At 45.0% G+C, this 25,129-nt stretch overlaps 1 protein-coding gene across 1 annotated transcript; it reads right to left on the reverse strand.

The window, feature by feature from the left end:
* Nucleotides 1-353: 353 nt before the first annotated feature.
* LOC102682882 (E3 ubiquitin-protein ligase TRIM39-like) lies at nt 354-24,392 on the reverse strand. The gene is made up of 5 exons (XM_069198345.1): nt 22,933-24,392; nt 19,846-19,941; nt 19,469-19,702; nt 10,700-10,859; nt 354-1,675 (listed from the first exon to the last, which is right to left on the reverse strand). The coding sequence occupies exons 1-5, from the start codon at nt 23,521-23,523 to the stop codon at nt 972-974; spliced, it is 1,785 nt and encodes a 594-aa protein (XP_069054446.1). The 5' UTR covers nt 23,524-24,392; the 3' UTR covers nt 354-971.
* Between the last annotated feature and the right edge of the window lie 737 nt (nt 24,393-25,129).

Genomic DNA, 25,129 nt, shown 5'->3' on the forward strand with positions numbered 1-25,129 from the left:
CATGTTTAAATCCACTTTACATGGAATATTAAGATGGAATTGTACAACTAAAGGGAAATTGTGGTAGTATTCTGGTAAAATCAGAAGTATACCATAATTTATACCTAATGTAATTCAGATTTCAGCAACAAGTAATCAAGAAATAATGTAACTTTAAATTTTGAATATAAAACATGTAAAGGGAAATGTTGCTAGTAAAACAAAAAATCAGAAGTGGAACATGATATGGTGGATGAACATAAGAAAGTATAACATAATATATACCTCATGTAATTCAAACTCCAGCAACAAGTAATCAGGAAACAATTTAACTTTAATTTTTTTATTAAAAATATATTTCACACATACCGCACTATAGTGGTTTTAAAGCCATACAGTCTCATATGTAATATATACCTCATGTACATGCAGTAGATGGTAGTGGTAGCTAAATATATAAAAAAGTACACAATATTCCACCATCTTCATAAATATTTTATGCATCAAAGTCTTTAACTCAGTAATGTACGGTGGTTTAATTCACTTGTTCTATGTATATGAAGTATATATTCTTCATTAAAAAACTATAATGTTTTATCCTTTTCAAAGAATTTGTAATAAGAACACTTGCTGCCATTGTTATAAAAAAGGTGTAATACTGATTTAATACCACATTATAGGGAATATTCATATGGAATTAATATTAATATGGAATCCTGTAACTAGAGAAAATTGGACAGTTACAAATATCACTTGTGGATATTTTGACATCCATATTTAAATCTCATTATAGTGGTAATGGATCAATAAACTGTAATGTAGGGTACTGTCCCCGGATGGCAGTTTAGTGCAGTAGTTAAGACAAGTGGTTGCTGTTCTGATGAATGTAGTTCAAGTCCTGATAATCACCAGGTCTCTACAACACAAATTAAACTTTTAATATTAATAATATTACCAGTGGGACAGAGAGCTGGGAGAGAGTCAGTCTGTGTTCATGAGTCACTGACAGGCTTAATCTCCACACTGACAGCAGGCAGCAGCTCAAGGTCTTTATTACGATCCCAGGTACCGAAGACAGGATAGATCTTCTCCCCCTGAGTGAAGACCATGTCAGTGAAAGTGTAGAGATGAGCTCTGGACTCCACTGTGTAAAAGGAGACCTTCCTCTCCTCAATATCCACACACACACCCAGCTTCCTGGGCTGCAGACTGAGGGGGAGACGAGTCTCAGTGTCTGTGAGAGCAGAGAAACCTGTAGAGTCAAAGTCCAGACACCAGTAACCCTGCTGGGGAGAGAATCTGAACCAGTCTTTCCTCTCTGCACACTCTCTGGTCACTCCTATTCTCCAGCTGTCATTCACCTCCACCTCCCAGTAGTGTCTCCCTGAAATGAAGGACTCCCTACTCAGGACACAGGGCCAGGAATCAAATCTGTGAGGATTGTCAGAGAGCTTCTGTTCCTCCACATCCTCATCACCATCATCACTGTCATCGCTGTCATCGCTGTCATCACTGACGTCACTGTCATCGCTGACATCGCTGTCATCACTGACAATGCTGACAACGCTGAAAACGCTGACATTACTGTCATCACTGTCAGAGAGATCCTGTTCCTCCTCTCCCTTTCTCACTCTCTTCCCATCCTCAGACAGGCTGAGCCCATAGTGAGCTGTATCAGGGTCCAGAGTCACAGCAGCTGGGGAATAAAACAGCAAACATCACAACAGGCTCCTGCCGATTACATTCCAGTTCAACTCAATTATACTGTGACATGTCTTTGTCCCCTAAACACACCAAGAGAGAAAAGCAAGTAAATTACTGTAGCGATGGCAATAATCATGCAGACGTGTGGTAGTGGAATTGTTCTTTTATTGATTATAAAAGCATAGTATGCTTAAAAGCTGCTCTCCCTAGCAACACCATCTATCCCATCATACACTACTGAGGCTGACATAAGCGCCTGATGAAGGCGCTACATTACTAATTACTTCTCTCCCCTGCCAGAGAAAGAACATATTCTGTTATTGTTTCACTAAGTATCAGACATCCAAATGATCCCCAAAATCCTCTTAATATTCTAGCGCTCGTGGGGTTGGTGCAGGAATAATCAAGACAACGTTTTTGATTGCAGACACACTTGCAGACAACGGAGAAAATAGGAGTAAATGATTAACTCCAGTTACATAAAGTGTTATAGTGACTATTCATACCAGCAAGGTGACCCTCAGAACATCCTCCGATTACAGTTCCCAGCCTGCACAGCAACACAAGAGAAACTACAGCTGGACCACTCGTTTTCAAATACTTCAAAACCCACCACAATGACCTGTATACTGTAAGAAACTAGACAACCTGTCTTTTAAAACGGTTAATTTCAAATCCCAGTTCAACAGCTCGTTCATCTTCCATTTTCCTGATGATGCAGAATAAAAAAGTGCTGTATTCAAAGAGTGTATAATGGTGAATTGTACAGAAAAATGTAATGGCAAAAGCAAAACCTTGCTAAAATGTAAGAAAGCCATCACATGTACTTTGAAAATGCCAAGAAATATTCAAAATAATCAATTTAAACCAGAAATAACACATCAAGAAACCCAAACAGAAAGACAAGAGAAACAGAGGCGCTCATACTGACTTCAGACTGCTCGCGCTCAGCTGTCCGCCTCTCTGATAGGAGACAATACGAGCAGTATTAACTCTTAATTCTTAATACTGAGAGAGAGTTATGAACAAGACTGGACACTGCAGCTCTGAAGCCAACATGACAGATATTTCATACTTATTCTGTATAGAACAGGACACACTGACTTATTCCACAGGAGAGTCTATCAGTCTGGAAACACACAACCTCTAGAATCAGTGGTTCTCAAACTGTGGTTCGCGTACCGGCAGTGGTACGTGGCGTGCTGCCAGGTAGTACGCCAAATGACCCTTTAACTGTGTTGTGTGCGCTGAAAAAATCGGACGGGTTTTCATATTTTGTATTTTTATACGTGTCGAATACGCAGCCTACATACTACGATACAGTGCGCGCTAATACTTCAGTAGACACAAGAGATACTCTGTAGTTCTATACCAGTCTATAGGAATGCGTGCTACGGACGCAAGTGACCAATTGTATTTTAAAAAGCTACTGTATCTCCAGCAAATATGGAGAAAGGAGAATGTGCGTGATTTTGGAACAATGCCAACGTTGTAAACACAGGAATGCATAGAAATGCGTGCTACGAACGCTGGTAATCTTGTGAGCACAGGAAAGCGTGAAAAATAACAGAGAAATATTTAAGAACTGTTCTAAGTTAATTTGAGAAAAATACACCGAGCGTCTCTGTGTTTCTCTCCCATGCGCATGAAATAAATACTTAAAATAAACACTGAAATAAAAACGGAAACGTGGAAAAATGCGTGCTTGCGGATGGCTAAACCAGGTAAGCCCCACACTATTATGTGTGGAGAAAAAGCTGCTGAACAGCTCGACCTGCTGCCCCCCCGAAAGACACAGTCATTCATAGAATTATTGAAATGAAATATTATATCAAAAGTACGCTGACAGCACGCGTTAAGATGAGCAGATGTTGTTCACTGCAATTAGATGAGTCTGTAGTCGATTTGGCCAATTTGCTCGTTTACGTTAGATACGAGTTTGAGGGTACGTCCCGTGAGGACTTTCGGTTCTGTAAGCCGCTACCAACAGGAACTACAGGAGAGCACGTATTTCAGCTTCTGAATGAATTTATCAAAGAGAATGGCATCGACTGGATAAAATGTGTCGGAGTTTGTACAGACGGTGCTAGAGCAATGACAAGCCGACACAGCAGTGTAGTTGCATGAATTAGAGAGGTTGCTCCAGAAATTAATGGTTTCATTGCAACATTCACCGCGAGACCTTTGCCGTCAAGAAAATGCCTGACGATTTAAAATCTGTTAGACTGTTGTGAATTGTATCAGGGCTCGAAAAATTAATTCACATCTGCTTTGCTCGACTAAACAGGCTCACCCCTCTCACTGAAATGGTGCTTTTTTATTTGTATGTTTTTTTCTCTGTAAAACACTTTGAGAAGCCACATTTTAATATATCAAACAAAGTTTATTATTATAATATTTATTATATGTATGTGTGAGTGTGTGTGCACATGCGTTCATGTTGGTCATTGATAATTTCTGGGGTTCCTATGAGATGATGACTTGTAGGTGGTACTTGGATGCTTTGGTTGGATTAGGGGTGGTACTTGGTCCAAAAAGTTTGAGAACCACTGCTCTAGATCACTCATGTTTGAAATGAGGTCCCCAATTTCACAGGCAAACACCCCAATACACACTCACTCTGGTGGGACTAATGAAATAATATTGACACTCCAGTGTCATTCTTAGTGAAACACACCACTGGGTTTCTTAATGACCAGGACCATGTAAGAACACCAGCTGGGCTGAAGAGAAAGACCCCAAAGTTATTACCCCTGGCCAGTAAGAGGAGCACTACAGCCCCAGTAAATACCCCTCTTAATCTAACCATGAGCACCTGACTCTGACATGTCTGAGCTGTGCTGAGGAAAACAGGCCACAGAGACACTCCAGACATATTTCTGGAAAAAAATAATCTAAAGGAGCACATGCTCTGTCTTTTGTACACATGAAGTACAACACTCTGTCAGTGAGCGTTCCTGGGTTAAATGTGTGTCGTTTTTACCATTTCTGTGACAAGTAGAATTGACACAGCTTTCCAAACGTCTGTTACTCTTGATGTGAAACTGCAGAAACATGTCCTGTACAGGGTGTTTGCTCACTCTTTAAACACTGAACAGAATACATTTACAATGACTTATCCCTCCTGTTGTCTTCCTGTCACTGTTACTGTTGGTCCCAGTAAACAGCAAGCCAAACATCTGTACTTTTTGACTAAAGGTCTGTATGACTAAAATGTTCTAAAAGGTCTGTTTTAGTGAACTAAAAGGAAGACTTATGTGGCATTACGCAGGGGTATGCCCAGTGTGGAGCCAGAGCCTAGGTAGATGCCTCGCCTTTGTAGTCCCAGCAGTCTTGGCTTTTAGCTGATGAGCTGATTTAGCTGGGATTGGTCCTATAAAGGCACTGCTTTTTCACTCTTCTTGTATTATTTTTGGTCCCTGCTAACGTCGCAGGATGTGGGCCGTTGAGGCAGTTACAGGCTGGGATTGATTGGGTTATGGAGATTGCCAGGATGGTGTCAATGTTGTCTCTCACCCAAAGACTTGCAACTTCAGTTGTTCTAATGAATACAGTCTAGCAGGAAACAGTCAGGAACAACTCACTCAGGAAGTAATGAGAACTGATGATTGGGGGTGTGAGGAGTCGCGGAAACAGTTTTAACCAGACATACAGAGGAAAAGGGAGAGCAGGAGAGTGAACAAAGAAGTGATAAGAGCCCATAACATCTAAGGTCGGCGCTCCCACACCCCTCAAACAACACAAGCTTCCTCCTGGTATAATACTGGGCAAAGCCATTTCCAACAGGGACAGCGGAGAACCCCCTGAGGGGGATTGGCTAAGGGGAGGAATAAAAACATCTGAGCCGGAACAGAGTGGGCTCCTGACTCCCACAAGACCCTGAAGACGACACAGACAGCACAAGGGAAGCTGCAGAGTGCGAGACCACGGGGGCAAGGAACTATTGGTCTAGGAACTGATGACTACGGGAGACACTGGCATTGGAACATAGGTAGTGTACATAAACTTTTAAATCTCTTTAGGAAAGGAACAAAGAAACCATCCCAGATAGCTGATACAAACCAAGGGAAATGTAGCACAGCCCATGGGAGGATTTCTAGTCATACCCTAATGGAGACTGGGGAAGTTGGACTGAGTAGTATCCCTCTCTTCTAAGTGTCTGCTCTCCTCTGAGCCATCAAAGACTTTCACAGATAGAAGAAAAATTCTAGTGTCCTCTCTTCAGCACTTTAAGGAAAAGGATAGCTGACACTCAGGAATTCAGTACAACCCTTGGAAGGACCTTTTGCTGCAGCAGATGCTGTTTTCACTGTGTCATTGGGTGATGGTGAATGTGAATGTACTTAGAAAATAAAAAGGGCACTTATACAATACAAATGCTTGTCGCTGGTCTGTGTGTGCATTGGTGATTCTGGGAGATAAACAGAACCTGTGGTAATGTAGAGGGGCCCTAGCACCCCATTTGTATTGCTACAGTAGGTGGCGTCATCATATATATGAGGCAGGAAATGATTCAGCTCACTGTGACACTAGCACATGGAGCGTTGACTGTTTACCAGTGCTCTCCGCAGCTACACACGGATACACCTGTCTCTACATTCATCTGCACAAACAGACACAGAAATACTGTTTCTTCACCCTTCAAATACACCTCTCCTGCATTTCACTGTCTAAATTATCAGCATACTGTAATCTAAAAGCTTTTTAGACCTTTGTGATTAAAGATTTAACAACGACTAACAATAACATGAAACATTCTTGTTTTGGCAGGAATCCAAGAACAACCAGAAGAAGGTTCCACAGCCAAAATGTTGTGTCTGTTTTCTTCTCTTTTCAGCAGGAATAAACCTTAACTTGTTCCTTTGCGGCCTATGCATGCTGACGCTACTACCTACAGTACCTGAACTACTAAGAATTTATTACCCTTGATCTAGGAATGGTTCCTCAATTCAAACAAAATATCCCCAATGATTATAGTAGCATTTTTTTCACACATACATTCTTAGATACACAGTCACACTGTGTAAGAAGATAAAGACCTGTCTGACATGGAAACACAGGAGCTAACTTTACTCCCCTTGCCCTGTGAAGTCACCCCAATATCTGAGGTAAAAACTCCAATCATTGCTGACAGTAGAGAATAATGAACTGATGTTGAAATGTCTGATCTATTCTGAGTCAATCACACCACTGAGTCTCTTATTGAGCCCACATCACTGCAACCTGTCTCAGTAGAGCTCACAGCTCTCAGATTTATTCCCCAGCCCAGTAAACAGACTCCTTATTGATAGATAAACACCCCAACACCCCTCTCTTACCAGGACTAATACGACACCTGATGGTCAAGTAAAAGATATAATCCCCAGTCTCTTTCTGACTAGACTCGAGAGCTCATTCAGGACACACAGATATGCCCCTGTCCTAGGAAGAGCCCCCCCTTCCAAGATAATAACCCTGGACTGAGAGGCTATAGGCATCTGCCCCAGATCTCTTGGTAACCAGACAGGTGTGGTGACACCGGTCCATGAAGCTCAAATTACATAATTACACATTAGAAATGTTGTGGATATTCCATATCCATATATGTTTACATTGCATTGACATTTATAATTACGTTGCCTTGAATACCTATGAATCTGTTAAAAAAATTAATGTTGGATGGAGTCAAAGATACTACCAATGTACACTTCATCAACGAAACATTCGAGAGAGAGAGAAAAACAGCTGAAGCTAGACTACCTGTAATTCCAACACAGTGCAGTTGATTAAAACCGGACACAGGCGGCTACACAAACAAAGATCTCTGTTTATTGTGGCTAAACAACCACAATACTTTACATATGTCTGTGTCATCAGCTAGCTATTGTGCATATGAAAAAAACAGAATATATTCTACCACAGTGATTCTGCGTTGAAAATCACCGTAAGTCCTTCCCTCTCACAACAAAGATGCCTTCTCTCCTAATATGAATGGAAAAATGATGTTGAGTTTTTCTATTGTTTTGTTTGTCCAGACAGAACAAGTCCTGACTGTTCCTACCTGCTGACCCATCAGCCTGGCTGACATGTGAAGAGAAGCAGCCAGTTCTCAGACAAGAAAGAGGCCTACAGACCCCAGAGGAGCCCCTGTACCAGAGTCACACTGCTGCCTCTCACAAGAGGCTGTGTGTCTGTGAAGCTGCAGGGGAAAAGTACTGTCATTTTACCATTATTTTTCCCCCCCAGTATTGTACAGTGTGGCTGGCTTGTTATTGTTAAACTGGCTCTGCTCCCGATATCCCACAGTTATTAACAAATCCAGTGTCACAGACTCTGCCACTTCTGACAGATGGAGAATAGCAAAGCAACTTCCCAAGAAATTCTACACCTGCTTCTGGGACACCCCAGTGGCAGACCTGGTGGAGGTGGAGCAAGAACTCTTCCGCCAGGGAAAACTCAGAAATACGATGAGAGAAGGTTTCATCTTCCTGCTCTGCAACTCAAAAACTGGAAGCTGGTAACATAGCTCTGTGTGGACATCAAGATCCTGAACAAGCCAGTGCCCAGCAGACTGAGGACCTCCCTGCCCCACATCATCAAGTGTGGAAGGGTGATCTGTCAGCTGGAACCTCCAGCTCCCCTGTGACAATAACCGAAACGTGCCCGTGATGAGCCTGGACCAGGAGAAAACCTTTAACAGAGTAAACCACAGCAATCTGTTCACAGCGCTGGAACACTTCAGATTCTGAGAAAGCTTCATCTGCTGGATAGATACTGTACTCTGAAGTTGGCCAAAGGGGTGAACAGACATCTTTGGAATTTCATCCCTCAGGAATCCAGTACGATAAAAGTTTCATGTTTCACCTCTTCTCTATGGTCTCATTATAGAACCATTGGCAGAGGCACAGGGGTCCTCAAGATCTCCCAGTACACATGACGCTGTTCCTGATTTCAGACAGGGGGTTGCAGAGTGGGCTGCAGTTTAGGGAGCAGTACTCCAGGGCCTCAGACTTGAGGCTGATAAACAGAAGGAGCAAGGGCAAGCTTTTTGAACCCTGGAGGGACAGAGAAATGGCGCTAGAGAATGTCAAGCTTTGCATGGAGCCCCTAATGATACTGGTGGTTTCATTCCAGAGCAGGGACAACAAGTACATAAACTGGACAGAGAGGACCGTCAAGGTGAACGTGTAACTGGGCCTGTGGAAGACTCGCTCGCTGACTCTCATGGGGAAAGTGAGGGTGTTGAAGGCAGACACCCTGCTGGCTTTAGCTGACCTGGTCGTGGTGTGCCCTCTGTTAGCCAGACTCAGACGAGGGCTGCTAGGGATGGCAGAACAGGTACGAGTACATCACAAGGAACCAGATGTGCCAGCCGTTGAGGAAGGGGGGAGAGACGTGCCGAATTTCCCCCTGAAACTCCACTGCATCTTCTTCTGCAACCTCTGTCACTAGGGGCTGGACCCAATCGGTCACAAGTACCAGTAATTGGTCAGGTTGTGGTTCTCCCTCCCAGTGAAGCACCTGATCCAGTGGTCCAACACTGGGCCCAAAGCAGAGAAGCAACCGGATACCTACACCCACACCGTCAAGTGGAGCAGGAGGTATAAGGCCTCAAGACAATCAGAGCATGGTATCAATAAAGGGCCCTGTACAAGGAAGGGAAGGAAAGAACTGGTCACCAGGGAGAGGCTGACGATCCCACAGGACACCAATGTAAGGACTCAACCCAAAAAACTAGACAACATGCTGAAGGCCCTCAGCTGGATGACTGTGCACCAGAGCTGGTGACCAGAGAGGTCCTTCACAGGTACTCGCTCACCAGGAAATCGCAACGCCCCTGGGACACGTGTTTCATAGAGGAGACGCAGGAGCACTTGTTCAAGAGCTCGACCTTCACCAGAGCAGTGTGGGACAGAATGGACAACTCCTGGGAGGGGGAATGGTTATGAGCTACCATCCATAGTGACACGCTCGTCCAGCACCACACAGAGAGAAAGGCAGGAGAGGTGGAGGAGAGGATCCTCATGAGCCTCAAAGGCAGAATGAAGCACGACGTAGCAATGTAGCCTGGTGGGGTTTCATCACAGCAAAAGAGCTCTGGACAAGTCTTAGGGCCCCATAAAGGGGCTGAAGAAAACCCAGAAAAACTGTTCCTTACTGCTTCTGTTGAGAAATATACAATCGCAGTTTCAGAGCCGGGTACTGCAGCCAGTGGTAACACATAGGAGGCTTAGAGGGGCTCTTATTGTGTGAACCAGCCTCACTGACCACTTGCAAAATAGAAATACTGATAATGGACAATCACTCTGTTTAAGACATTTTACATTCTGTTGAAGTGTTGTTGTTAGAATTGTATTCTTTGTAAGAATTGTGCAGTAGACATTGTAATAAAGTGCATTTTCTCAAAAAAATGACCCCACTGGATTTTCTGTCTCTGTCCATCTGTGTGTTTCTTACACAGTGTGACTGTGATGCACACAGAGTGACTGTCTGCAAGCTTGACTTTATGAATTCAGACATGTATCAGAAAGTATCAGAGTGTGAATCAGTGTGTGTGTCAGAGTGTGTATCAGTTTATGTATCACTGTTTCTGCTGTGTGTTTGAGCTCCAGGTATATTTCAGGGGAGAGCTGTTGTAGACTCACAGTAGAAAAGATCTGCTCTGGACCTGGGCTCTGGAGTCTGCAGAATGCAGGCTTCAGTCACAGGGGAGACACACAGAGAAATGTCTCATCAGGGCTGCAGTAACAGAGTAACGGGAATAACATGTTCTACTAGACTGGGACTGTATCTCCTAGTGTAACAGAACTGATCTACTGTACTGGGTCTGTAGCCACTATTTTAACTACTATATTGGGACTGTAGCCCCTGTGAAAGCTTCCAGATATTTGAGATATTTGACCTAGAAATTAAATTATTGACTGATAAACTGTTTTGATAAATACATTCACTGCACAGAAAATCCAGTAACAATATAAGAGAAAAACAGGAAATATGTAAGCTATCCAGAAAGATATCAGTGTGTTTCTCCACTAACCTGTCATGGAAATCTTTATTGATTCCTTTTTGCAGATGTCCTCCAGTCGCTCTTTCAGTGCAGAGACAGCTCTCCTCACTGCCTCAGGAGAGAAGTGTGGACTGACAGGGATGCTGGGTGAGTCTCCAGCTCCAGGAGGGACACAGACAGACTGGAAATTCTGCAGCACAGAAGAGAAAGAGGAGTATCCAGTCAAACACAAGGGGCTCAAACACACATTCCAGGGGGGATACCAGGAGCAGCTCCATTTGAGAGCTTTGTGTGAGAGACACCTGAAGAAAGATGTGAAGACGGGGGTTTGTATTTAATCTTTTCTGTAGGGGGTTTAGACTTCCAAGTCACAAGCAGGGGTTTATGGCAGGAAAGGGGGTTAACTGATAAGGAGTGCAGATGCCAGCTAGGAACCCCCCTGGGTGTAATGTTAAACTGACCATTTGCCCAGAACATCATAAACTGGCCAAATACCATGAACCCCCCTCTTTACCATCAGACCGAGTGACGTCAGAAACGGAGAAGAAAACTGTATATAACCCAAAAGTTTGTAACAATACGGGGAACAATACTTCGGTTTTGTTGTTTCTTGCGGGAAACAAGACTTCGGCTTTATTGTTCCTTGCATGCAATAAACTCATCTGTTTCACTTCATCTCGGGATCAAGAACCTTATTTCTTCTGTTACAACAAATTTGGCGTAGTCGGCAGGATGCTCCAGAAGGCGCAGAACTTCCCATCGGCAGGAGAGACAGTCAGCGCGCACATAACTAAGAGGTAAGGACTCCTCTTTTATTTAAAAGTCCCGACTCTCTCTGACCGATTGGGAAATCTCTGCTCCCTGCGAGAATCGCCCGAGATGACGGAGTAAACGTGAGTTTCTGAATTCCTCTGGCCCGGGGAAGGCACCGGTGTATGTAATGGGTTGTTTGCTGTAAGCCCAGAATTTGGTCTGGCAGGGGTTCCGCGGTATTGTGTACAGGCGTTCGAAGCTGGTGTATGCCTTAATTGCGCGTGGAGTTTTGAACGGGTTTTGGACCCTTACCGTGAAGTCAGGACTGGTGTGGGTCTTAATTGCACCCGGAGTTCTGAAGCTCAGAACTGGTTTGGGTATTAATTGCACCCGGAGTTCTGAGGCTCTGAATCGGTGTGGGCCTTAATTGCGCCCGGGGTTCTAGAGCAAGTGGTGCATTAAATGCACGTAGTTCGGGACTGTTGTGGGTCTTAGTTGCACCCGGAGTTCTGAAGGTCAGAACTGGTGTGGGTCTTAATTGCACCCGGAGTTCTGTGGCTCGGGATCGGTGTGGGCCTTAATTGCGCCCGGGGTTCTGGAGCTGAGTGGTGCATTAAATGCACGTATAATCCAGGATTAGTGTGGGCTTTAATTACGCCCAGGGTCCTGAGATTAGCTACGCCTTGATCGTGCACAGATTGGCGTGGCGTGGTTTTTTTTTGTTTTAAAGGAAGCAGGAGTGGAGGAGATATATGTATGTATGTTTTTGGTGTTTTCCTTGTTTGTGAAATACATATACACACGCACGACACTAACATAAACACACCTCATAATAAAAGAGCAAAGCATTAAGTAGCAGGATTTAAAGGACGTTGAGACCCGAGAATCGCCCTGATTGAGCTCAGTGCGTAAGTCCACCCCGGGGCAAAAGCAGCGATGCTGGCGTTCTGGGGATGGTGAATTACTGATCAAGAAAGGGGGTTTTCGAGGTCTCGTTTCTTACCTGTGAACAGTGTGGTGTAAATCCTCTCTAAAGTCTCTGAGAGGTATTTAGATCTGGAGGTAACAGATGCCCTTAGCTGAATGAGTGCAGTAATGCACAGGTTTTTCCAAGTGAAAACATCCCCCTACTGAATGAGCTGTTACCTCACACACGACAAAAGTAAATCTTAAAGAAACCAAACATGTGTGCTAATTGGGTTTTTGAGAAAGTGGTGGAAGTATCTGATTACATATCAGAAAAGTGTAAATTGACTGAAAGGGAAGAGAAATATAGGAAGAAGCTGAGTCTGTCAGAAGGAGTTTGGGGCGAAGATGCCTGTAAAAAAGCGTACGAACATTGGAACAAAAACAAAGATTTAGCTGCAGCCCTGGTGATCGGCCGACACCTGAGGTGGCAGATTAGCATGAAGGAGAAATCAGAATGGGATAGAAAAGAGAAGGAGTTCACAGAAAAAATAAAAGCGTTAAATGAGAGGAAAGATAATTTATTCGCGGCAAAAGAGGTACTAGAAAAAAAACTAAAAGAGGCAGTACAGGAGAATGAGAAATTAAAAAAGGAATTAACTCCTGGTCACGCTGCACTGGTTAATGTGCTACAGCCGGCGACTAAGTTATATCCTGCTCTCCCACAGGGGAACAAACAGGCAGGAAACGAAAATAATTGTGATCAATTCCCTCAGTGGCCATATGGAGAAGGGGGGTCTGATTGGGATAACACTTGGTATGAGTGTGATAAAGACGGATCAGGGTCTCCCCTGTTAGAGGGAGGGCGCCCGCAGGTCTGTACTCTCACTCGAAGTGGGAAAGGACTTGATGTAGCAGGGGCTGGTGCCGTTGATGACAGCGCCACTCTAACTCCGTCTCGCACCCCGCCGAGGGGGTCCGTTCTCGCACCTACCTTCCCTGAACCCCCAATACGATCAAATCCAAAACCGGAGGATATTGACCGGTGGGCTAGAGAAGTACCGCACCCAAAATTAGGGATGCAGCGAACCTGGAGTGCGCTTCAGGAATTAAAAGATACTTATGGTATCTCCCCCCTGACTGCCGCTATGATCCTCCGAAGGACAGGGGAAAAGCGTGTCGGAGAACTTAAGCAATTGTGTGAGGATAACGGCAGGGGAGGGCGATGGGAATGGGTTTGGCGATGGCTTAAACAAAATTATCCACCAAAGACAGATTGGAAAAAGATATCTGCGTGTCAGCAAAAAGAAAGCGAGGATGTGGCTGACTTCACTGACCGCTTCGTCACACTCTGGCTGGAATGCTCAGGACTGAGTGACGAAGATGATGTGAATAGCGACGCCTCTGCTGTAATTAAACAAATTTATTTGGGCGGTCTTAAGCCTGATATAGCCAAAGCCCTTCAGTTAAAAGAGCCCGAAATAGGGCAAGATACGACTAAACAATTTGAGGAAATAGTTAAAATGGCACGGCAAATCGAGAGAAATATGTATGCTAAGGTGCGGGCAATACAAACAGGGTGGACACCCCCCATACTGAAGGGTGGAGCTGGCCCTGACACCCGACTAAATCCAAAAAGCGAAATTACAACTCGGTGCCATTATTGTAAAAATTTCGGACATTGGCAAAAGAATTGCAAAAAGCGATTAGCCAGTGAGGGCAGGTTTGGAAGATACCGAGATCCCCCTTTCAATCCCTCGAATCGAGAGGGGCAAAAAAACCTGTTGTCACAATTACAGGATCTGAGCGAAGCAGACAAACGCGCTATCAGGGAGCTTTTAAACTAGGACTCCCCCTAGTGGCCTCCCTACGCCTATCTCAGGAACTGAGTGAAAAAGAGCTCAAATTACAATGCACGATTAATGGGATTCAAATGTCACTTTTATGGGACACTGGGGCTCAATTATCGTGTTTATCTGAACAGTCAGCCAAACGGTGTGGTGTCATGTTCACAGGGAAGGAGCTGGAGGCCACTGGTGTAGGGGGTAATAGAATAACACTCAGAGAAACTCAAGAACTCAAGATTAGACTAGGAGATGGGGAGGTAACATTTAATGCTGTCATGTGGGTAGGATCTACCCCAGATCTGTTGGGATGGGATGCTCTGAAATACCTACAAGGGGTTACATTAACCGTACATGAGGAGAGGGTGGAGGTAAACATCTGGTCCCTCCAAAAAGACGAACTAAAAGGGCATCCAATTTGGACTATGGATAAGGACGAATGCGGGCTTCTGGATATGGAACCCGCCACATTTACTGGGAAATCCCCGCCATACACAAAACCATATAAAATCAACAAAGAGGCGGAGGAAGGGGTTCGACCAGTAATACAAAAACTATTGACTCAAGGCATTGTACGAAAAACACATAGTACAAGCAACAGTCCAATATGGCCCGTAAAGAAAGCCAGCGGGGCATGGCGATTCACAGTTGATTACTCAAAAGCTAATCAACACATCAACCGTCTCACCCCCTTAGTAGCAGACCCCTCTGCTATTTTTCAACTACTGACCCCTGAGCACCAGGTGTTTTCAGTAATTGACATGGCTAATGGGTTCTGGTCTGTTCCTCTACACCCAGAGGTACAAGATTGGTTCGCCTTTGTTGTAGATGGAGAACAATATACTTGGACCAGGTTACCACAGGGGTTTCATAACAGCCCCACCGTGTATCACATGGCACTTCGGAGGCATCTCCGGGAGCTGCCTCAAGTGTCCTCCGTCGTTATCCAATATGTGGATGATATTTTAATCGCGTCTCCTGACGAGGAAACCCACAAGAAGGACCTCCAAATTATTCTCAACCATTTGGTTAAAAAAGGACACAAGGCTAGTTATAGCAAAGCACAGTTATGCCTAGACACCGTAATTTACTTGGGACAAAAGATTAGTCAGGGAAAAAGGGAATTGACAGAAGATCGGGCCCAGGCAATCCGAACACACCCTAGTCCCAATACGGTGAGAGAGCTCCGATCATTTCTGGGTCTGTGCAATTTCAATAGAAATTGGGTTGATGCTTTTTCTGAAAGGGCCAAACCACTTACAGACCTATTAAAGGGGGGAGGGAGGTCCCTTGATCCTATTGCTTGGAGTCCTGAAGCTGAACATGCTTTTAATGATTTAAAACAAGCTCTGTTACAGGCTCCTGCATTGGGGTTTCCTCAGACAGACCAACCATTCTACCTCTACGTAAGTGAAAAGAATGGATTTTGGACAGCTGTACTAACACAGGAACATGGGGGTAGGTACCGCCCGGTAGGGTATTACTCTGGATCCTTGGACGAGGTAGCCAGGGGCTGGGGACCATGTCTACGAGCCGTTCAGGTCGTCTGTCTAGCAGTACAGGCAGTCAATAACATAGTGCTAGATCAACAACTGATTGTTCGATGCCCACATGCGGTACACACCCTCATGTCCCTGAATCGGGTCAGTCAGGTTAATGCGATACGATGGAGCAAGTGGCAGGTCTTGTTAGAGGCTCCAAATATTACCATTGAACGTGAAGGAGCTCTTAATCCAGCCACATTGTTACCTGACCCATCAGAAGCCTACATGTTAGAACACAGCTGTGATGTTTGGGCAATGGGAGAAGATGAGGGCATCAAAATAGCCGAGCAACCACTAAGGAATGAAGACCTCATCCTTTTCACTGATGGAACTTCATTCATAAATTCTAGTGGGGAGAGGAAAGCGGGTTGGGCTGTGACTACAGAACATGATATCCAATGTGGGGGAAGATTTGAGGTACCCACGTCAGCACAGCGAGCTGAACTGAAAGCTTTGGTGGAAGCCTGTAAATTAGCAAAAGGCAAGACCACCACAATATACACAGACTCACGATACGCATTTGGAGTATGCCATGATTTTGGAAGGTTATGGAGTAATAGGGATTTTTTAACCTCTGCTGGCACTCCGGTAAAGAATGCAGATCTGGTGTCTGAGCTGCTTGCGGCTCTCCAACTCCCAAAGCAGGTAGCTGTAGTCAAATGTAAGGGCCACAGCAGAGAGGACACTCCCGAGGCCAGGGGCAATAAGCTAGCAGACTGGACAGCACGTCAAGCTGCCCTGGGGCAATGGGAGGAGTGGGCTATAGAAAAACCTCTTCAGATTATTTCAGTTTGCACAGTGAACATACAGGCACTCCGGACGGAACAGCTCAGCGAGCTCCAGGCCCAGGCTCCAAGGATTGAGAAATGGACCTGGATGGAACGCAATGTGGGGCTGCAGAAGGATGGGACCTGGAGGTGCCAGCGTACGGGCAGACCCGCCTGTCCCAAGCAACTAATGCCCTACCTGGCACAACAAATACACTCCACAGGGCACCCAGGCGTTAGCCAAATGACTCGACGCTTTGCTCAGAGCTGGGTGGGCACAGGCTTCACACCCTTCGCAGCTGATGTGGTACAACGCTGTGGAGAGTGCCAAAAAGCCTCTGGAGCACCGCCGGTTCGGGCTCCTAATCTTCGACGTCCTGCACCCGAGGGGCCCTTTAGACACTGGCAAATAGACTATTGTTCACTGCCACCCTGTAAAGGGAAAACAGGCCTCCTAGTGATGGTGGACCAGTTTTCTAGATGGGTGGAGGCTGTCCCTGTCAAACGAGAGACTGCGCAGACAACTGCCAAATATCCCGTGACAGAAGTAATTCCCCGATGGGGACTCCCGTGTCGCATAGACTCAGACCAGGGCACACATTTTACTGGAAAAGTGTGTCAGGTGGTGGCAGACCTACTAGGGATCAAATGGGACCTGCATTGCCCTCATCACCCGCAGTCCTCCGGCATGGTGGAACGGGTGAACCGGACTTTGAAAGCTAAATTGACAAAGTACCACTTGGGAGGGATCCCCTGGGTGGATGCATTGCCCGCCGTACTGTGCAGCATCCGGGCTGGGACAAATCGAATAGTGGGGCTGAGCCCGTTTGAGGTGATCACGGGGCGTCCCATGAGACTGAGTGACTCTCCAGGACATGACAGAGTAGGCTTGAGTATACTAACTGATTCTCTGTTACAGTATTGCAAGTTGCTGACAGAGGCCACCCAAGGAGCCCGCGAGCAGGTCCTGGAGGCGTGGGGACCACCACCTGAAGGAGGGCACGACCTCATCCCAGGAGAGTGGGTGTGGATCAGGAAATTTCCTTCACAGGTTCTCCAGCCCAGGTGGGACGGACCCTACCAGATCCTGTTGACAACCGAGTCTGCGGTTCGAGTGGAAGGAAAAGATCGCTGGATCCACGCGTCACACTGCCGACGAGCCTCATCCCCGGACCCAGAATGAAAACATTTCTGTCAATAATGATAATTGTTGCTGTAGAACTATGTTCCGCAGGGATTAATGATCATCTCTCCCACAAAGGAGAACATGGAATTAATTCCTTTTTAGGCCTCTCCTATCTGACAGCTAAGAAAACCAACCAAAGTGCCTGCTGGGTGTGTGCCGCATTACCCAAATATGTACAGGGAGGACTTCCTATGGGGGCCATTCCTTGGCGTCTCGAGGAAGTCATAGGCATGATCATTTGGAGGGATAATTTAGGAGATTTTAATATGACAAACTATGGGGGTTGCCATAACACGACTTTAACCTGCACAACATTACAGTATCTACAGGAGCGAGGCTTAGAGCCCACGAGTTTCACAGGCTCTTACGCTCCTAAATATAACAGAAGCCATACACCACCATACCTGACTCTAAATAAGGAACGTGAGGGAAACATATGCTTTCAGCACACTAATGGTCTGCACTTGGTTGGATGGAGTCGTTGCAACCTTACCATTGCTGCAAATATATCCACCTCTACCTTCCAAATTCCAGGATGGGATCGGCACACCCCACAATTCGGTATAAGTTTCTTATTTTCAGAGGCATGGGGAGCGCCAAACGGAACATATTTCATTTGTGGAAAACGAGCCTACCCATGGTTGCCAGCCCAGTGGTCTGGCTCATGTTATTTAGGATATGTGGTTCCTCATATCCGTGTTCAAACCCACACCCCCTTCGGACCTAACCACAGACCACAAAGAAAATTGGCTGATTGGGAATATTATTTAGGTATAATATTTCCACAAGCCGGCATGAACTTTCTGAGTCGAGAGTTAATTCAAATGGCTTCGACTTTAGAAGAATTAGCAAATTCTACCTCATCTAGTCTGAAGGCTGTTAATGATGAGATGGTAGCCCTCAGAACAGTGGCCATGCAGAACCGACTAGCTTTAGATTATGTACTGGCGGCCCAAGGAGGAACTTGTGCAGTAATTGGCACTGAATGCTGCACATATATCCCTGATAATTCTGAGCACATCTCAGATCTGGCCCAACACATTTACAATGAGGGACAGAAATATCAGGACTATTATACTGAAAATTGGGGAATTGGATCTTGGGTAAAGTCTGTGTTTGGGGCCTGGGGCGGAACTTTTTTACAGTGTTTATTTGTAGGAATAGTATTGTTTATATGTGTAATTGTAATCATCACGTGCACAAAAACATGTATCACATCTTGCCATAACCGTGGAACGAACAATGTCATGGCAATACATACCTGTTCGCCAAGAAAGGAAAGATCTGCCCTGACATTGTATGTATAAAAATAGGCTACACTGACGTATGCCATATTTTATAAGGGGGGAATGAAGAAAGATGTGAAGACGGGGGTTTGTATTTAATCTTTTCTGTAGGGGGTTTAGACTTCCAAGTCACAAGCAGGGGTTTATGGCAGGAAAGGGGGTTAACTGATAAGGAGTGCAGATGCCAGCTAGGAACCCCCCTGGGTGTAATGTTAAACTGACCATTTGCCCAGAACATCATAAACTGGCCAAATACCATGAACCCCCCTCTTTACCATCAGACCGAGTGACGTCAGAAACGGAGAAGAAAACTGTATATAACCCAAAAGTTTGTAACAATACGGGGAACAATACTTCGGTTTTGTTGTTTCTTGCGGGAAACAAGACTTCGGCTTTATTGTTCCTTGCATGCAATAAACTCATCTGTTTCACTTCATCTCGGGATCAAGAACCTTATTTCTTCTGTTACAACACACCCTTCCGTACTGCAGAGTCACAGAGCAGTGATGTTACCTGGAGGAAATGGATGTGATCCTCTGTGTGTGAGAGCTGGTTCAGCTCAGCATCTCTCCTCTTCAGCTCAGTGATCTCCTTCTCCAGTTGCTCTAGAAGTCCTTCAGCCTGACTCACTGCAGCCCTCTCTTGTGCTCTGATCAGCTCTGTGACCTCAGAGCATGTTCTCTTAATGGATTGGATCAGCTCAGAAAAGATCCTGTCAGTGTCCTGTACTGCTGTGTGTGCAGAGCTCTGAGGGAGGAGACACACAGTGGATTATTACACATGAAAACACTCAAACAACATTATGCTGTATGTTGTGTTTTCTAAGGGTACTGTCCAGTGTCCAACTTTGGAAATGTGTCAGTGTGTCCACTGCTCTGGTGAATACCCACTCTGAGTGACTCTACAGCCTGTCTCAGCTCCTGCAGCTCCTCCTCTCTCTCCTGGATTCTCTGCTGGGTTTGTGTCTGTGTCACCCCAAGCTGCTTCTGTGGAGAAACAGAGACACTCAGGACATTTCTGCTGTAAGAGAATCACATCACAGAGACACCCCTTAGAGTCACCCTGGAAAATTCACACTCTGTACCCCTGATGTCTTATCCACAAAACAAAGGACTTCAGCAGTGCTGATGAGTCCGGTTGCTACTAGTTTGTGGCTGACGTGCTTGACCACTGGCTTAAGTTCTGGACCAGGGAGACCATGTGTCTGACCACATCTCACATCCTGTCTGCTTCCTAGAAACATGTTCTGTGTCAGATCTGACTCCAGCATGGCCCAGTGTGAGTCTTGGATTCAATAAAGCAGGTGAAGGTATTATACCACAGTTAACTGGTTTTTGTGTATGAAATCCACCACCTGCCTATTGGATCCCCTTCCCAGCACTTTATTTCATTCCTGTTTCACTGCTTTCTGCCCCATAGTCCTCAATATAATAAATGAATCCTTGAGTACTGATGTGGAACCAGTGGCCTTCACAACTGCTGCTGTTACCCCTATGTGAGAAAAATAATCATGGCTCTGGACAGCCTGAACAACTTTCACCCTATATCCAAGTTAACCTTTCTTGCAAATGTTTTAGAACGAGCTGTTACATTTCAGTTAAATAACCTATTTTAACCCCACCAATCTGGTTTCAGACAACTTCACAGCACAGAAACTGGCCTGCTCAAAGTCACTAACGATCTTCTAATGGCTTCTGATTCTCATTCTCTTTCTATCCTCATTCTTACTGAACTCAGTGCTGCTTTCGACACCGTCAGCCATGACATCACACTTTCTTGTCTTGAGACTGTGTTTGGAGTTTCTGACACTGTCCTTAAATGGTTCCAGTCTTACCTCACTGATTACTTTCACTTTGTCTCTTGGCGATTGTAGCTCGGAAATTGGACTCATTAAGTCTGGTCTTCCTCAGGGGTTGACACTGGGCTCCCTACCCTTCATCATGTATGAGTTCTGATGATACTCAAATCTACAGTACAGTATGTCCATACTTAACTGACACTGACATGTCTCTGCTCCAATTGCTTCTCGGACATAAACACATGTATGACTCACAATTTCCTTCATTTAAACTGCAAGAAGACAAGTTTATTGGCCCAGAAATGCAGTAACCTTATCTCGAAAGGTGTGATCCTAGTTTCAGGATAATTTGGGTTTTTAATGTCTTTCTGCAATAGGAGTTAAGAAACCCTTCTTTGTGGATACAGAGATTAGTGTGATCATGGCTATTAGAGGTGAAATAAGAAACTATGGGCTTGGAGAAATCTTTGATCCTCAATGCCCTAACATGTTCTCTGATGCGTTCTCCGAGTCAACCTGGCTGGGCATTTTCTGCAAGAGAGGCACCAAATAAGATTACTGGAGGTACAAGACGTCATCTGAGTGATCTGGAATTGTCCTGAGGGGCCTTGAATGAGTGTGGTGTTAGATATGTACTTGCAGGTGATACAGCAAGCTCTGTTGGAAGGGAAAGTGCCTGGTGTGGATGGTTGCTGAGGGCAGTCAAGGGAGCTGTGAACAAGAAGGTGATGCAGATTAGGTGGTTGGTGATATGAGATGAGATGATGGGGCGGTCAGAAAAAGGGTACCAGTGGAGGGATTATCCTGTAGGATGGGGAAGTTGTCGTTAATGATCCTGAGGATGGAAGGGGTGTTAGGATGGTAGGGAAGCACCAATGACATGCACTTGTGAGGCCAGGGGTTCCTAATTGTGTTGATAATACTGTACCGCTCTATAGTTGTAACGCTTTGACTACTGTAACGCTCCACTCAGTGGAGCTTCTAAGCCCACACTGAACAAACTACAGTATGTCCAGAATTTGGCAGCCAGAGTCCTCACCAGGTCTAGTGCAAGTGACCACATTACTCCTGTCCTGGAGTCCCTACACTGGCTTCCTACCAGGTTTCATGTTGACTTTAAAATCCTCATGCTCCCCTAAAAGCCTCTGCATGGTTTGACAACTTAGTTCCTGCCAGAGCTACTACATCCTACTCCCCACCTCACAACCTTCACTCTTCTAATTATGGTCTCCTGTCTGTCTCCAAAGTCAGCACTCTGGGTGACAGGGCTTCTCCTGCTGCGCCCCAAAGCTCTGGAATTCTATCCCTGTGGATATCATAACTCACCTTCCCTGGGCTCTTTTAAATTCAGACTCACAATCTTCTATTCATTAAGAGCTTTAATTTACCTGGGTCTGTTTCTGCCCCTTTGCTTTTCTACTGTTTTATCAAACCCCCTTCTACTATCTCCTCTCACTGTGCATCTCTCTGTTCTGTAAAGTGCTTTGAGAAGCCATTGTAAAGATTCCATATCATAATATTTTTTTTTATTAATAATAATACTATTGTGGTGAAATTAAAGTAGGACTTCATTAATGAAGGGTGCAGTCTGTTCTATAGGTGTTGAGTGTGCTGTGCGTTAATGAGGGTGCAGTCTGTTCTAGAGGTGTTGAGTGTGCTGTGCGTTAATGAGGGTGCAGTCTGTTCTAGAGGTGTTGAATGTGTTGTGCATTAATGAGGGTGCAGTCTGCTCTAGAGGTGTTGAATGTGTTGTGCATTAATGAGGGTGCAGTCTGCTCTAGAGGTGTTGAATGTGTTGTGCATTAATGAGGGTGCAGTCTGCTCTAGAGGTGTTGAGTGTGCTATGCATTAATGAGGGTGCAGTCTGCTCTAGAGGTGTTGAATGTGTTGTGCATTAATGAGGGTGCAGTCTGCTCTAGAGATGTTGAGTGTGCTGTGTAGTTGTACAGGTTCATCGGTGCTACATGAGGACAGTAAAGAGAGAAACAGTGAAGGTGAGGAGGAGGAGGAGATAATGAACAACAGACAGAAGAACAGGAGACACTTCAGAGACATAACCTGTGTGGATCACAGCTGAGTACATGAGAAGGACTCAGCAGTGGAGAGATACAGCATTACAGATACAGATACAGACTTTAACATCTTGTATAGATACTCAATACAAACTCAAAGTCCTCACCTGTTTCTCAGTCCTTCCTGCTGCAGCTGAGACAGTATCATGGCCTCTGTGTTCATCCATTGCACAGAGATAACAAACACACTTCTCATCAGTACGGCAGTAGACCTCCAGCAGTTTGTCATGAGTGGAGCAGATCTTCTCCTGCAGTTGTCCTGTGGCATCAGCTAGCTTGTGTCTCTTCAATGGAACAGCTTCATAGTGAGGCTGGAGGTGAGTCTGACAGTAGGAGGCCAGACACACCAGACAGGATTTCACAGCTCCCCTCTTTCTCCCAGTGCAGACATCACATAGCACGTCTCCAGGGCCAGCAGGACTGTGAGCAGGGGAAGGACCACTGCACCCTGTCTCCTTCAATTTCTCTACCACTTCAGCCAGGATGGTGTTTCTGCCAAGATCAGGCCTTGCGGTGAAGGTCTGTCTGCACTGGGGGCAGCTGTAGATCCCAGTCTGATCTTCCTGATCCCAGTGGTTCTTAATACAGCTCAAACAGTAACTGTGTCCACAGAGCAGAGTCACTGGATCCTTCAGCAAATAAAGACACACTGAGCAGCTGAACTGGTCCTGAGAAACTGAAATACTGCCTTCTGCCATTATTCTGACAAATAAAAACTGCACAGAGAGGAGCAGTAGAGACAGAGCTGCAGTGAGTCTGTTTCTAGTGAAACGAAACTAATCCCTGAGCCACTTCCTTGATCTGAGCTGCAGGGTTGTGGTTGTTAGGGGGTGTGATTAGGGTTGTTAGAGGGTGTGGTTTAGAGCTTCAGTTATAAACCAGCTGCAATTTCATTTCTTTGGTGGTTATTGTTTGGGGAAGGTTTGGTGTTGTAGAAGAGGTGACTTACAGTGTTATTTTGGGCTGACAAAAACTTGGAGCATAATGGTGACAAACAAGAGGAGGCCAGCTGGCCCATCCAGCTGTTTAATCGTTGGGAGTTATTTAGCTCCAGGATCATCTCCAGCTGTGTTTTGACAAAGGGGTGTCACAGTCACAGCTCCACATGGTGCAGAGGATTTCACTGTCCAGGTGTGAACTCTTACTGCGAGCAGTCCAGCCTGTTGTGTCTCTCTCTCCAGGCCAGTGAGCCCAGCCTGCTGCCTGGCTCTGCCCTGCAGCGTGTGGGCCAGCAGGGTACGTCCAGGGCTTCGTGCTTCACCTGCGCAGTGACCCCCTCTGTGAGCCGCTGCAGAGAATCACGAGCCCATCTCTCCCCTGAGAGACACTAGAGGAGCAGATGGACAGGGCAGTGTCATGTGGGTGTGACTGTGATCTCCATCCACCCAGTGTAACAGCGAGCCCCTGATCTCTGTGTGCAGCAGCTCGCAGTATTTCTTCCTAATACAGTAAAGGTTGTGCGGTGCATTGCGGTATGCAGTTTGCTGGCCAAAGATGATCGATAAGTGGCACTTGTGGAGCATTAGATGTTAGTGAAACGACTGCTTCATTGAATCTGTATCTCTACTGTGCATGGTTAAATCCACTTCATATGGAATATTAATATGGAATTGTACAACTAAAGGGAAATTTTGGTGGATGAACATAAGAAAGTATAACATAATATATACCTAATGTAATGCAAATTTCAGCAACAAGTGATCAGGAAACAATTTAACTTTACATTTTTATAATAGTGTATTTCACACATACTGCACTGTAGTAGCTTTAAAAGCCATACAGTCTCATACGTAATACATACCTCCTCTACATACAGTAGATGGTAGCAGTAGCTCAATATAAAAAAATACAAATTATACACAGTATTCCACCGTCTTCATAAATATTTTATGCATCAAATTTACTCTGTAACTTGCGGTGTTTATTTTGGGAAAGTGTTGATGTGCTTGTTCTAACTATATAAAGTTTATATACTTCATAAAAAGATCCTGGTCAGAGCAATCCTTTTGGCTGTAATTTCTACATTGTCTATATTTTGTCTTAATTCAAATTTCAGCAATGAGAAATCAGCAATTAACTTCAATTTATGATTATGAAAAATATTTCACATATACTGTACTGTAGTGGCTTTAAAACCATACAGTATCATGCTGTATTACAGTTATATATATATAACTTACATACAATCTCACTGTCGTTCATTGCCGTGTGCGCTAACGTTTCGGTATATCTGTGTATCTTATTTCAGGGGATTGGCGTGTGTGGAACAGCTGGAGATGAAGTTTGTGTTATTCTGCTTTATAT

This window comes from Lepisosteus oculatus, chromosome 14 (assembly GCF_040954835.1).
Source record: "Lepisosteus oculatus isolate fLepOcu1 chromosome 14, fLepOcu1.hap2, whole genome shotgun sequence".
NCBI classification, from domain to species: domain Eukaryota; kingdom Metazoa; phylum Chordata; class Actinopteri; order Semionotiformes; family Lepisosteidae; genus Lepisosteus; species Lepisosteus oculatus.

Bases quoted from the DNA above. Each gene is read 5' to 3' on its own strand.
- LOC102682882 (XM_069198345.1), bottom strand. From the start codon at position 23,523: ATGGCAGAAGGCAGTATTTCAGTTTCTCAGGACCAGTTCAGCTGCTCA. The intron at 19,942-22,932 runs GTGAGGACTTTG...GTTTCTCCACAG, and splicing joins CAGGAAGGACTGAGAAACAG to AAGCAGCTTGGGGTGACACA. The intron at 19,703-19,845 runs GTGGGTATTCAC...CTCCTCCCTCAG, and splicing joins AGGCTGTAGAGTCACTCAGA to AGCTCTGCACACACAGCAGT.